This window comes from Cornus florida, unplaced genomic scaffold (assembly GCF_030987335.1).
Source record: "Cornus florida cultivar Cherokee Brave unplaced genomic scaffold, ASM3098733v1 CherokeeBrave_3.0.0_Hap2_Chr11, whole genome shotgun sequence".
Taxonomy (NCBI): domain Eukaryota; kingdom Viridiplantae; phylum Streptophyta; class Magnoliopsida; order Cornales; family Cornaceae; genus Cornus; species Cornus florida.
Window position 1 is genome coordinate 5,824,359 of NW_026775581.1, and position 12,875 is coordinate 5,837,233.

Consider the following 12,875-nt stretch of genomic DNA (forward strand, 5'->3'; position numbering starts at 1 on the left):
AGGGAAGAGAAATTGCAACAATAACACGGCGATTTTTGCGAGGTTCGGAAACTCCTACTCCTCGGCTCAAGATCCCTCTTGAGACTTCCCAAATTCCTTAGAGCTTCTCCTTAATGGTGGAGAGCAAACCTTCAATTGAAGCAAGACCTTGCTTCTCTTTCTTGCTAGGAGAACACCCTTCTCCTAGGCTTCCTTTTGGGTCACACCAACCCTTTACAATATCCTTGCTAAGAGACCACCTCTCTTAGTTTTACATAGGCCACACCAGCCCTTACAATTTCTTTGCTAAGAGAAACTCTTCCTCCTAGGCTTACAGCAAATTTGTAGATAGAATTTGTAGTACAAGAAATCCTCTCAAGAACTGATACAAATCAAACCTCACAATAGAGTATATATGAAATCAAGTGAAGCTCAAACTCTAAGTATGAAATGTATGAGAGATGATGAGGAAAATACAGAACAAAAGCTCTGATGAAATACTAGAACAAAAGTTCAGCAAAGGCTCACTAAATGCTCTCTGAAGTTCACTCTGATTCAACTATGGAAGGTTGTATATGAGACAAAGATCGATGTCTGAATAGAGGCTCTATGAGTGAGTATAACCAGAACAAAAGCTCTGTATAAAGGTAGAGCCAAAAGCTCTCTTTGATGCACTTGAATGAATGTTCTTGAATGCTCTCTCAAGTAGTATAATAGAGCAAAAACTCTATGAAGATTAAAACAAGAGCAAAAGCCCTGTTAATCTTTACTGGAATCTCTCAAGATAGAATAAGAGTGAAATGAGAGAGATGAAGAGAAGATTGAGAACAAAAGCTCTGATTGCAATGTGATTTAATGTCTCTTAAATGGTGTGTTTATTTGCAGACAAGCCTTCTGTATATATATAGAAATTCGTAGCTCAATATAGCTGTTAGAAGTGGTTAGAGGAATTAAATGCAGAAAAAATGCCGTTGTAATTCAAAACCCTCAAAGGAGCCGGCTCTTTGCAAAAGTGGAGGCGGCTCCATTAGAAAAGTGGAGCAAGCTCTTTTTCTGAAAAGGAGACGGCTCAATGGAAAAGTGGAGCCTTCTCTAGATTTTTAGAGCCTTCTCTACTTTTTGGTAGAGCCCTCTCTAGTTTTTCATTGAGCCTTCTCTACTTTCCTGAGCCGTCTCTAATTTTGTAGAGCCTTCTCTAGTCTTTGAGAGAGCTGGCTCTATTTCTTATAGAGGCTGCTCTTGCTTCATGAAGGCTACTGCTAAATTGGACAGAAAAAAGTGCATGACTTCAAATAGACGTAACTCAGTCCATGAAACTCCAAATGAGGTGAAATTTGAGTCTAAATTTATTGTCTTGAAGTCAGCTATCTAAAGCCACCGGCCTTGCTCAAAAATTCCAACCATAGAAAAAGTTATGGCTGTTTAAGTGCAACCTGGTCAGAATTTTCGCAGAGCAGAATCAGGTATTTTGTGAAGCTCATATCTCAGTCATTTTTAATCCAATTTAGGTGAAATTTGAGTCTAAACTCAAGGGCTCGAAGTCAGCTTTCCAATGCCACTGGCCTTCTGTAAAAATTCCAACTGCACAAATAATTATAGCAGTTTTAGTGCAAGCTGGTCTGAAATTTTCTAAGCTGAAAATAGCTTCTTTTGAGATATCCATCTTTCTAGCACCTAGGACTTTGATGAATGATTCAATTAAGTTCAAGGCCTATTTCTAAGAGTCTTAGGACATATGAAGATGATAAATTTCAAGTGCATTGTGTCCAAGAGTTATTTACCAAATTTTGGCAACAAAGGCTTTAAAGATGAAAAATTAATTCAATGCCTTTTCCTTTTCTTTTTAGAGACCAAAATAAATATAATGATTAATGTGCATGGTCCTAGAATTTCTAGCTTAAAAAATGAGTTCTTTCAAAGCTTATCAAACTTGAACTAACTCTTTCTTAGCAAAGATTTCATATGACAATATATATAAATGAAGTTCCTAGTCTATTGCTAATGGTCATAGGAGCATATGAATGATATATGACATGCATGGTCCTATAATTTTGAGTTTCAAAAAATATTCAAATATACTTTGACATTGAATCTTAAGCTCTCACCATCCTATCTACCCTTTTCTTCATTCTTTGACCATGATCGTTTAGGCTTGATGAAGACTTGCTTTCTTTCTTTGAAATGCTTTGTGTGATCTTTGAAGTCCAAGTTTTTCTTTGATTTCTTGCAACTTTGATGCTTCCTTGAATCCATTGCTTGAATGTTTGGAATGCTTTGGAATGCTTGGAATGGATCTTCTAGCTCATCATTGAGGATTAAATGTTGATCAACTATATATCACTCAATTAAAACATTAGTACTTAAACATCATTAATGGTTTGTAATCATCAAAACATAAGATTGACCTTTAGATAAAATCCTTAGGCCAACAGCAGGTTTTTGGATATTTAAGTTTGGAGGGTTTTGTGCTGTATCTGTTGGCAGGGTATGAAGAGGAGGGCTTTGCATACTGTGGTTGAGGTTATTTGGAGGTTGATGCTATGTTGGATGGATTTTTTAGAGAACGGTTTAGCCTGACAAGTTTAGTTGTTAGTGGAGGGAAGTGGTCCGGAGGTTGGCCTTTATGTGAAGGTGGTAGTGGAGGTTCATAAACTTCAATCTGTAGAGGTGTAGAACATGGAGTAACAGTTGGTTTAGCAATGCTCTTGGGAATGGACCTGTAAACTTTCTTGTTAGAATTTTTGGTTGATACAATGTGAGAGAAGGATGCCTTGGAATCATTGGGGTGAAGATTGGTAAGGGTTTAAGGTGGTTGGGAGCTGGATTGTTCCGAGAGTGTCTCAGGGGAGGTCTCATGGTTTTCACTTCAAGTACCTACCTAGTATAGGATTGCTCTAGCCTCTAGGTGTGGTGGTGTTGTTGACTGGTAAAAGGGACAGGCCTAAAGTGTCCCCACCCTATTGATCCTAAGTTCGATTCCCCTTCCCCGAACTAAAAGGGACTACAATAATGCTAAAATCAAGCTACTGTATTAAAGTTGCCAAAGTCAATGATGATCAGGAACCCAGAATTCATATCACCACTCCTAAAACTCTCATCACCCAATAATTACTCACTTGCACAGTAACATTCACATGCTGTGTCTTTCTACCCCCAACACTCCTATCGATTTTTCATGTCATCAACGGTCACATTTCCGTACAAAACAATTGACCTTAAAGCTGTTCTCGAATTTGAAGCTACCAGAGTTGTCATTCTTAACTATTTACCAAAAAAAAAAAATTTTGTCATTCTTAACTCTCATCACATTGTCGTTGAAAGAAGGTGATTGTCAGGTGACACGTGCGAAGTTTTGATGGAAACTGAGCTCCAGTTAGCTTTCGGGGAATTGATTCGCTAAGGCTATTCAGAAAACCAATATTGCTATGCTGTGCAACACAATAGCCACCAGGACGTACACCAAACACTCGAAAACAAAAATAAAGACAGAACTTAAGAATGGTCCATAACCTTAATTCTCTGCATATGTCGGTGTCAACACAGCTGATAGAACACCATTGACTAAAGATTAATCCACAGGATGGTTTTTAAATCCATCGGAAAAGGCAATCCACATACCCTTCCTTTCCCCATACTGGCTGATTTCAACATCTCATTCCAGTTATCAGGCCAGGTTCTAATGTTGTTTTTTATGCAAGGGATAAACCACCTTATCTCATAAGCAGGTTGCACAATTGACACCTTAAATCATGTACTGGGGAGAGAGCAATAATTATGAGCATGTGCAAATAATTGAAATGATAATGCTGGACTTACAAAATAGACATCTCGAGGCGCTAATAAAAATCATAACTGCTGATGATAATGAAGAAAACAAGCAAGTGTTGAAGCGAAATTTTCCATGCTACAATAGGAGAAGAAGATTTCAAGTTATGACATCACATGAGAACTTATGGCCATTGGAAGGATTAAAAAATAACTCATACTAACAAACAAATAAGTTGAGCTAAAGCCGATATCAACTGCTAGTTTCCCCTGATATTCTAAGTACAATGATAACAAACGGTCATATAAAACATAGGACCATGGGTTATGTAATATAAAGCTTTTTTGAGCAAATCTGTGACCTGCTCCAGCAACCATCAAGTTACAAGGTTTCCACCTACTGAACTGGAACTTGATGAATTGTTTCTCTTGCATCTTTATTTTCTTCTTCTCAACTAATCTTTCAAAATAAAGTTCTTTCTCTAGATTCACTTTAAAACAGAGAAATGAAGATTTTTTTTTTTTTTTAATGATATTTGTGTCAGCAGTGATTCCCAAATAATTGTGTCATTGTTTACAAGTATAAAAATTTGTTATCAGTAAGCCGCATGCATGACTATGCCTCCTAATGTTGCACCCACGATTTAACCTTTTAAAACTGCATAGAAAATCAATGTCTACTTGGATGCTAAATCCACAAAGTGAATGAACAACAGCGAGATCACCTCTTATCCATGACAAGTGGATGAGAAAAATTTTATAAAGAGAATTGGATGAAAATTTATATATCAATATTCATGTTATGCTTCTTAATTGACCAATTGGAATGCTAAATCTAAAGTTCGATAAAAGTACAACAATTCCATAAATAACAGTTATACATCTTAAGTAATCAAGCCTTCCAGTGATGCCTTAGCATAGAAAGTGTGAGTAATCATGAAAGAACCTTTCAAACTGCCCATTGTAAGCAAACTTGCAAAGTACGATATTCAATGTTATACCAAATTTTAATACAAGAATGCAGTAACTAAACCTGAACCTAACTTCCCCAAGAAGCACAATGAAATATAAGTTTTGATTCACAACTACCAGACATTTAAAATCACTCACAAACATGCAAGTCAAAATACCAAAGACAAGCTGACCAGTGAACGCCAAACTCTTGAATGTTAATAAAACTAACATGGAGACCATAACATAAATATCAAACTCTTTATGCTGTTCCATTTATAAATTCATAACTAAAATTATGGCTATCAGATTGTCCAATCTGCTGTCTAAATTGATAGCTTTCGAGCAGGCTGCTTTCATCAAGGGCAGAAAGATACAAAGTAATATCATTACTGCTCATGACATGTTGAAGGGCTTTGGCAAGCAAATCCAGAAATTCTTCTATGGCTTTCACAATAGATCTGGATAAAGCTTATGATGGAGATCAACGGCATCTTTAAAGGTGTATAAAAGGCGCCAGAAGGAGGATTCTAAAGATTCGATCTGGCATAGGCTACATAATATGGGTCCACATGGAGTTCCGAATAATTTGGAGATTTTGTCAACTTTTAGTTACTTTAACTATGCTATGTGGGAGTGGTTTTTCTCAATCTGCAATTGGGAGAGGTTTAATCTGCTGAGATCTTTCCAAGATTTGATCAATTGGTTTGTCAACTTCACTGATCATTTTCATATGAGAATTAAATTAACTAGAGGCTTCTTCAAATTCAATGCAATATTGTGGCAGATTTGGAGGGAGAGAAACCTAATAATACATGAAGACAAGTGCAGAGCTATTGCAGCTATTGGTAGAGAGATACGCGCTGAATGTCTTCAGTTTCTAGGATTATGTCTTGAAGATTTTCGTGTAATTTTTGGTTGACATTTTTGTTTTGGCTATTTCTTTCTTAGATAGCCTCCTTTCAGTTTGAGTTTGTCCTCTTTTCCACATTCAGGAGAAAACTTTAAAAAATAATAATAATAATAATCATAATAATAATAATAAAATAAAAGAGGAAGAGGAAGAAAAGCAAAGCAAATTTTTCATGGCTACTGAGAAGACTAAATGGGAGAAAATATCAACTTATGACAACACAAGGAAGAAATTATGGCAATTGGAAGAGCGAACAAAAATAACCAGCACTAAAAAACAAATAAGTTGAGCTAAAGCCGATATCAAGTGCTAGTTTCCCCTGACATTCTAAGTATAATGAATTAATGATAACAATCAGCCTACACTATTAAGCAAAAACCTAGGGCCATGGATTATGTAAGATGAAGCTTAAAGTGATCCTTCACTTTCTCAACTAATCCTTCAAAATAAAGTTCTTTGTCTATATCCACTTTAAAAGTATAGAGGAATGTTGTTTTTTAATGATGTTTGCATCAGCAGTGATTCCCAAATAATCGTGTCAATGTTTACCCGTCTAAAAATTTGTCATCAGTAAGCCGCATTCCTTCAGTCATGTCTCCATGCCTCCTAAATTCCTAATGTATAGCCCACGGTTTAACTTCTAAAACTGCATAGAAATTCAATGCCTACTCCGATGCTAAAGTGAATGAACAAAAGCGAGATCACCTCTTATCCATGAGAAGTGGATGGAAATTTATATATGAATATTCATGTTATGCTTCTTAAATGACCGATTGGAATGCTAAATCTACAAGTTCTGTGTGTAGTATAACAATTCCATGAATAACAGTTAAACATCTGCAGTAATCAAGCCTTCTAGTGATGCCTTTGCAAAGAAAAGCATTAGTAACCATGAAAGAACCTTTCAAACTGCCATTGTAGGCAAACTGGCAAAGTATGATATTCACTATCATATCAAATTTTCACACAACTACTGGACATTTTAAAGCACAAACAAACATGAAAGTAAAAATACCAAATAAGAGTTGACTAGTGAACGTCAAACTCTTGAATGTTAATAAGCTAACATGAAAATCAAACATAAATACCAAAATTAATATAATTAATTTAAAATTTGCAGAAGTACACCAAGAAACTACGAAACCTGAAGCTTAAAGTGCTGTGAAATCCCTATGGAATGTCACTTTGAGGCCTTGAGCTTACAAAAGTCAGCTGATTGAAAGACTGCCTTCAAACTGACTGTTTCTTCTTACTACTTTTCTTCACCTTCGCCTTCACTGTCTCATCCTTCAACTTGCCAAGTCCACTCTTCTTCTTCTTCTTCTTCTTCTCTTTCCTTCCACCAGACTCTTCTCCATCTTCCAAAATCAACAAACCACCTTTCTTATGTTCTTTCCCATCTCCATTCTCTACTTTAGCCAATTTCTTCGATGGTTTCAACTCACTAAGAACCTGACCCTTTGTTTTATAATCTCTCTTCTTTCTCTTCTTACCTTCAGAATCAGCACTACCCAATTCATCATCCCCACTCTGCTCACTCTCATAGTCATCTTTCTCATCGTCATCGCCGCCCAATTCTTGTTCTTGATCAATGTCAATAGCATCCATATACCGAACTTCATGAATCCTCCCCTTCTTAGAAGAAGAACCCTTCTTCTTACCTCCCAATTTCTCATCTTTCTTACTACTGTCCTCCTTGATTTCTTCCAACTCAACACCAACACTCTCTTCCTTCTCAGGCAATAAACCCTCTATTTTCAACTTCATATCAGGCAATGCTTGGTATATCGGCAATGCCAACGACTCCGAAAACTTCAAGTGAAGCGACCTCAAACCCGCCAATTTCTTGGGAACAACCTCCTCAACAGCCCCATCAATGGCTGCAATTACATTCTCAACAATCTCTCCTCTCTCCATCGAAACCTTCCCGACCCTCACAACACTACAAGTCCCCGTCCTCAAGTACAGCAACGCTGACGAACACCCCTTCTCAATTTGCTCCTTCCAGTTGTTGTGCGTCAAGTCCACCGGCACCGGAATCTTCTTTTTCTTGAAGAATTGCTTCCCCAGCAGCTTGGGAAGCAGCGGAACCACCCGCTTGTCGGCGAAGAACATGTCGTAGGAGTCGCAGAGCTTGCGCTTGGCCTCAAAGGGTTTGTAGTCGGACTTGAGCTTGGAGAGCTTGACGACTTTGCTGATCGGAATGTCCTCGGATTTGATCTTCTTCTTGGCGTCGTCGGAGGTGAGCTTTTTGGGGTTGTGTGGTCGGTCGTCGATGATGAGACAGAGCTCGGAGGTGGACGACTCGTGGAGAGGGTGTGGGAGGGGGATTTTGTAGGCGTTGGTTCGAGACTTCGGCGGGATTTTCTTGAGGGTTAGGACAAGGTACATGAAATCGTCTTGTTCTAAGAGTTGGGGCTTTTGGGTCTTCGATTTCGAGTCTTTCCATTTGAGAAGAGCATTCACTGCTCTTTCAACTGTTGCTGGAGTAACCCTAGAGCTAGCCGATGACTGAGGATGACGAAGAGCTCTACCAGTTGATAACGCCATGGTAGAGAGAGAGAGAGAGAGAGAGAGAGAGAATAGGCGACTGCTCTGTGTATTGCTAGGGTTCCGTGTATTTCAATTATGAATGGTTGGGCAGAGGACTGAAGAAGAGCGTTAGGTCTAACCTGAAGTGGGTTGGGCCAGGGCTAGACCCTATATTTGAAGGCCTAAATTTACTTAAGGCCCAAGTCCAGGACACTCATAATGTTTTAACTTTTAAACTAAAATGGGCTGGGCCACTGCTAGACCATACGTTTGAAAGTTTACTTTCATATTCATTTGGATTTTAATGGACCCAGGCCCAGGTTTCGGTTCGGGTTCAAAGTTCCCCGGTCTAATTTTTACGAACCGTTACGGTTCGATTATGTTCTGTTTTTACCTAGAATCAAATTGAACCGGACAGTGTGCTCATTGATACATTTTTCCCACTTGTTGAGAGATTAGCTGTCTACTTTGTTCAATTTGCGTTTGCTTTCTACTTAACTATTGTGTTTAAGAGCCAGAATGGTGGCTTAGAATTTGGCTAATTTAATTTCGGCTATCTACATTGCACAACACTTATCAACTGAACCAAGCATGTTATATCAATTAATTACTTCTTTGCTTATTGCAGAAAACAGAGTATTATGAAAAAGTGCAATTGGATTGGACTGAAGGGTGTAGAGTTAGTCCAGACAAGAGAAATTTACTACTTCTAAGATGCAAAATAAGGTAATAATATTATAGATAGCTCACTTTGTCTTGTTGAGATGAGATGAATGAGGTAGTTGTTATTATCAAATATAATAGTAACATTTTATTAAAGGACATTATTGTAAAATTAATAATAAGAGTGTTTAAAAAAATATTGTTAGCAAACAAATTAAAAAATATTTTATATAATATATTACCAAATAACTAACATGTTTTTTACTAACAACAATTTTTTAACAGTAACCCAAACACGCCTTGAATAAAAGGTCTAAACTGAAGTGGGCTGGGGAAGGACTAGACCATACATTTGAAGGCTCAAAGTTTTCTTTCATCTTGATTTGGATTTACGTTGACCCAGGCCCAAGTCTAGGATACTCTTAACTTTAACAGTCTAAACTAAAGTGGATTGGTCCAGTAGTAGGGCTAGACCATAGTTTGAAGGCCCAAACTGTACTTACCAGGCCCAGGCCCAGGCCCAGTCTGGAGCATACCCTGAGTACTCTCGCTCCCTCCTCCTCTGTTTCAATTTCAAAAAGACTCTTCAAAGTTCAACTCTTTTTTCTTCAATTCTAAGTTTCCCATCTCCCCTTTGTGTAAGAGAGAGAAATCTAGAGAGAGAAACGTATCCGAGCTTTCATGCTATCACACAACAACCAGTCATGCCTTCGATTTCAAAGAAGAGGCAAAAATCTGCCAAGAAACATACTAATAAACATATTACAACTACCACTCAATCTCCACCTACCTTTCAACTCCAAATAGGTTGGTTTTTTTCACTTGTCATTCTCATCTATAGACTATATATCATCAATTATATTTCACTTTTGGTCTCTCTCTCTCATTTGAACTTCCTCTTTTGATTTTTCTTATTGGGTATCTGCCAATTTTATGACTCATAAATTTTTTAATCATCCCTACAGTACCTGATGATCAGAAACTTTTTCAACACAGAGCGAACAGTTTAGATATCAAATCTCTGAAAGCTCAGAAACATCATCTGTCAGGTCAGTTTTTTCTTTCAAATCATAAAGAAATGGATGAATCTGAAAAAATTCACAATTTAGAAGACACGCACAAAGTGGAATTGGAATCTGAAGGGCGAATTATAGTGGTTGAGGGTGATGTTGCTGATGAAAACTCCGAGACGGTGAAAGAAACCCATGATGACAATTATGATGAGTCTACTGAGCCTGTTGTTGTGGATGCAGAGGAACCCAAGGAGGAGGAGAAAAGGGTTTTGCATTCAACTGAGCCTCCTGTTGAGTCATTGTCTGAAAAGTGTTCGACGAAAGTTCCAACAGAAGATGTTGTTGAATCAGAATCTAAAGAAATTGAGGTCAATGAGGCTGCTTCACCTGTTGCGAGTAATGGGGTTTTGGCACCTCTTGACATGGATGTGGTGTCAAAGGGAATTGAGCCGCCTTTGGATGAGAGTGAGACTAATGGGGTTCCTTCTGATATTGTAAAGAATTTGGTGCCAAAAGGAGTTGAGTCGTCTACAGATGAGAACAACGAGTGTGAGGCCTCTAATGGTGTATCGGATTCGATACCAGAGGAGGTGTTTGAGGAAACAGAATTGCCGGATTCAGATGGGAATGCAAGCTCAAGGGAGTTACCAGTTGCTGTTGAAAATGCTGCTAACATATTGCAGCCAGCTGATGACATTCCTGGTGTCCATGCTGATAATGGCGGTGAGAATTGCAATGCATCTGAAGGTCATGACAAAAACACAAACAAACAGGTTGGTGAATTTGATTTGGTTCTTCCTGGAAAGAATATATGCATTATGAAAACATTTTATGTTCTTTTTCCGTGTATTTTTATTATTTTCGGCAACATTTTTTAGCTTGTGCAATTATATGGGATTGGTTGATTTATTGGCTTCTTTATGTTTTGAACCATTTAACAGCCTTACATATCTTTGATTCCAAGTCCTGTACAACGGACTTCTTGGAGGGGTTGCTGTGGATTGTTTGAAGTTCTGAGACGTTCCAATTGCTAAATGGTAATTGTTGAAGGATTTATATATTTAAGTTACACCCTCTCTAGCAGTTTAAGCTTTTAGGGTAGATGGTTGTCAACATGGTATCAGAGTAGACAAGGTCCTCTGTTCAAACCTCTCCCTGATTTTAGAATAGATGGTTGTTAGCAGTAATGAAACTCAATTGGGTAACAATTTTCCTAGATATGTAACTGATGTTATGTCCCAAGCCTCTTTGTTATTTAGGAGATACACACTTCTTTCCAAGTAGTGCTGACGTGTAGATTCTGTTATCCTTTCTTAGAACATCTTTGCTCAATATCCGAGTGACAATCTTATCAGAGATTAATAGCCTGGATAATACTTTTGATTGTTTCTTCCAGTTTGAAATCACATCACTCATCTCTATTTTGTCTGTTATATTAAATTGGATTGACGTAGTTAGTGAAGAAACTATTAAAAACTGGTTTTATTTTTAAGTATTTTGGTGGCTGAAGACCTTTGTTGTTCATTATAATCTGCTGTCAGACTTATCAACCTTAGGTTTTCGAATAGTCTGCATGGAAATTTTAGAATTGTAGTGCTCATTGCTACATTTTTCCCACTGCAAAAATGTTCATGCATTGTTGAAAGATTAGCTAAATTTTAGTGTAATTTTGACTCATTTGGATGATATGTTTTATTATACAATTGAAGATATTTGGAGGGCCCATCCTGTGGCAAATCCTACATGACTGGACCACACAAATCTACTTTGTTCGATTTGCATCTGCTTTCTACACAACTATAGTGTTTAAGAACTAGAATGTTGGCTCAGAATTCAAGTTGCTGGACTGAACTTTTTGCTACAACGAAAAGATTTGACAAGCTATTTCATTTTTTGGCCATACTACATTGTAGGACACTCAACTACAACACTAATCAACTGAATCAAGCATGTTATCAATCAATGTGAAGCCCCTATGTTTAAATTTAGTAATTAATTACTTCTTTGCATATTGCAGAAAACAGAGTATTATGAAGAAGAACAATTGGATCTGAAGGGTGTTGGAGTTAGTCAGACGAGAAATTTACTAATTTTAAGATGCAAAATATGGTAAAACTTGTGTTCCACCGGTTTTAATATGTTCTCCATACGTATTTAATATTGTTGAAGAGGTTTGTCCTAATGAGTTGTGTTGAAATTGTGCTTAAGGCAGTACGTCTTTGGGAAGAGCCTTCTCTGTCTACTGGTCTTATTACAATATATTTTATGTGGTTTTTGAGTGTGATTATTCTGAATTTGTTAGAACAATTGCAATTGGGAGTAGTATTTTAGGGGAAGAGATTTCTGCTGTACTTATTACTATATTTTATGTGCTTTTCAAGAGTGATTATTCTGAATTTGTTAGAACGATTGTAATTGAGAGTTTGTTGGCCTAAGTACTATAGTTTCTTGTCATTGTTACAATATTAGCATCCTTGTGTTGTGTTGTATTTATTCTCTTCTATGCATTACTATGAACAGGGGTTCAAACTAATCAAATTTAATCCCAGGCTGTTTAGATATGTTAGTATGGTGTCATTTGTTTACGGAGCAAAAAATAATGACATGGATCACTGTCCGAAAGTGAGAATTTGTTAGAGAGTTGGTGATGCATATTCCCGCGCCACAATTGCTTACATTCACATCTGTTGAGGATGATGGTCTCAAGAACAGATACTAAACACGCCATTTTTGCTCCAAACTCTATACAACGATCGTACAATCACTTTAGCCATTGCCATAACCATTTCCACCACTAATGCTATAACCACCACCATTACCGACACCATCAAGAAGGCATGATCTTAGTATCCATGTTAGAATTTGTAATGTTGATGCATAAAACAAATAACCCGAGAGCCTAGACTATGCAGGGGTGGTCTTTCTGCCTTCTCTGGCTCCAAACTCTATGCAACGATCATACAATCACTTTAGCCATTGCCATAACCATTTATTGTCACTACTCTCAATCATATTCCAGCAACTGCTCCTGTTGACGACGCTGCCACTACTGGCCGGCA

At 37.5% G+C, this 12,875-nt stretch overlaps 2 protein-coding genes across 3 annotated transcripts; one reads left to right on the forward strand and one right to left on the reverse strand.

The window, feature by feature from the left end:
* Nucleotides 1-6,588: 6,588 nt before the first annotated feature.
* On the reverse strand, nt 6,589-8,238 carry LOC132283387 (putative ribosome biogenesis protein C8F11.04). The gene has a single exon (XM_059785328.1). It carries the CDS (start codon nt 8,156-8,158, stop codon nt 6,839-6,841), a length of 1,320 nt encoding a protein of 439 aa, XP_059641311.1. The 5' UTR covers nt 8,159-8,238; the 3' UTR covers nt 6,589-6,838.
* A 1,428-nt stretch (nt 8,239-9,666) lies between these two features.
* LOC132285602 (uncharacterized) lies at nt 9,667-12,305 on the forward strand. 2 transcript variants are annotated; one of them, XM_059787791.1, is made up of 2 exons: nt 9,667-10,589; nt 11,834-12,305. In XM_059787791.1, exons 1-2 carry the CDS (start codon nt 9,882-9,884, stop codon nt 11,927-11,929), a joined length of 804 nt encoding a protein of 267 aa, XP_059643774.1. In that variant the 5' UTR covers nt 9,667-9,881; the 3' UTR covers nt 11,930-12,305. The 2 variants fall into 2 exon arrangements, with proteins under 2 accessions (XP_059643774.1, XP_059643775.1); XM_059787792.1 differs by lacking the exon at nt 11,834-12,305 and adding an exon at nt 10,758-10,853 and having other exon boundaries at nt 9,669-10,589.
* The last annotated feature ends 570 nt before the right edge of the window (nt 12,306-12,875 follow it).

Bases quoted from the DNA above. Each gene is read 5' to 3' on its own strand.
- LOC132285602 (XM_059787791.1), top strand. From the start codon at position 9,882: ATGGATGAATCTGAAAAAATTCACAATTTAGAAGACACGCACAAAGTG. The intron at 10,590-11,833 runs GTTGGTGAATTT...TGCATATTGCAG, and splicing joins ACAAAAACACAAACAAACAG to AAAACAGAGTATTATGAAGA.
- LOC132283387 (XM_059785328.1), bottom strand. From the start codon at position 8,158: ATGGCGTTATCAACTGGTAGAGCTCTTCGTCATCCTCAGTCATCGGCT.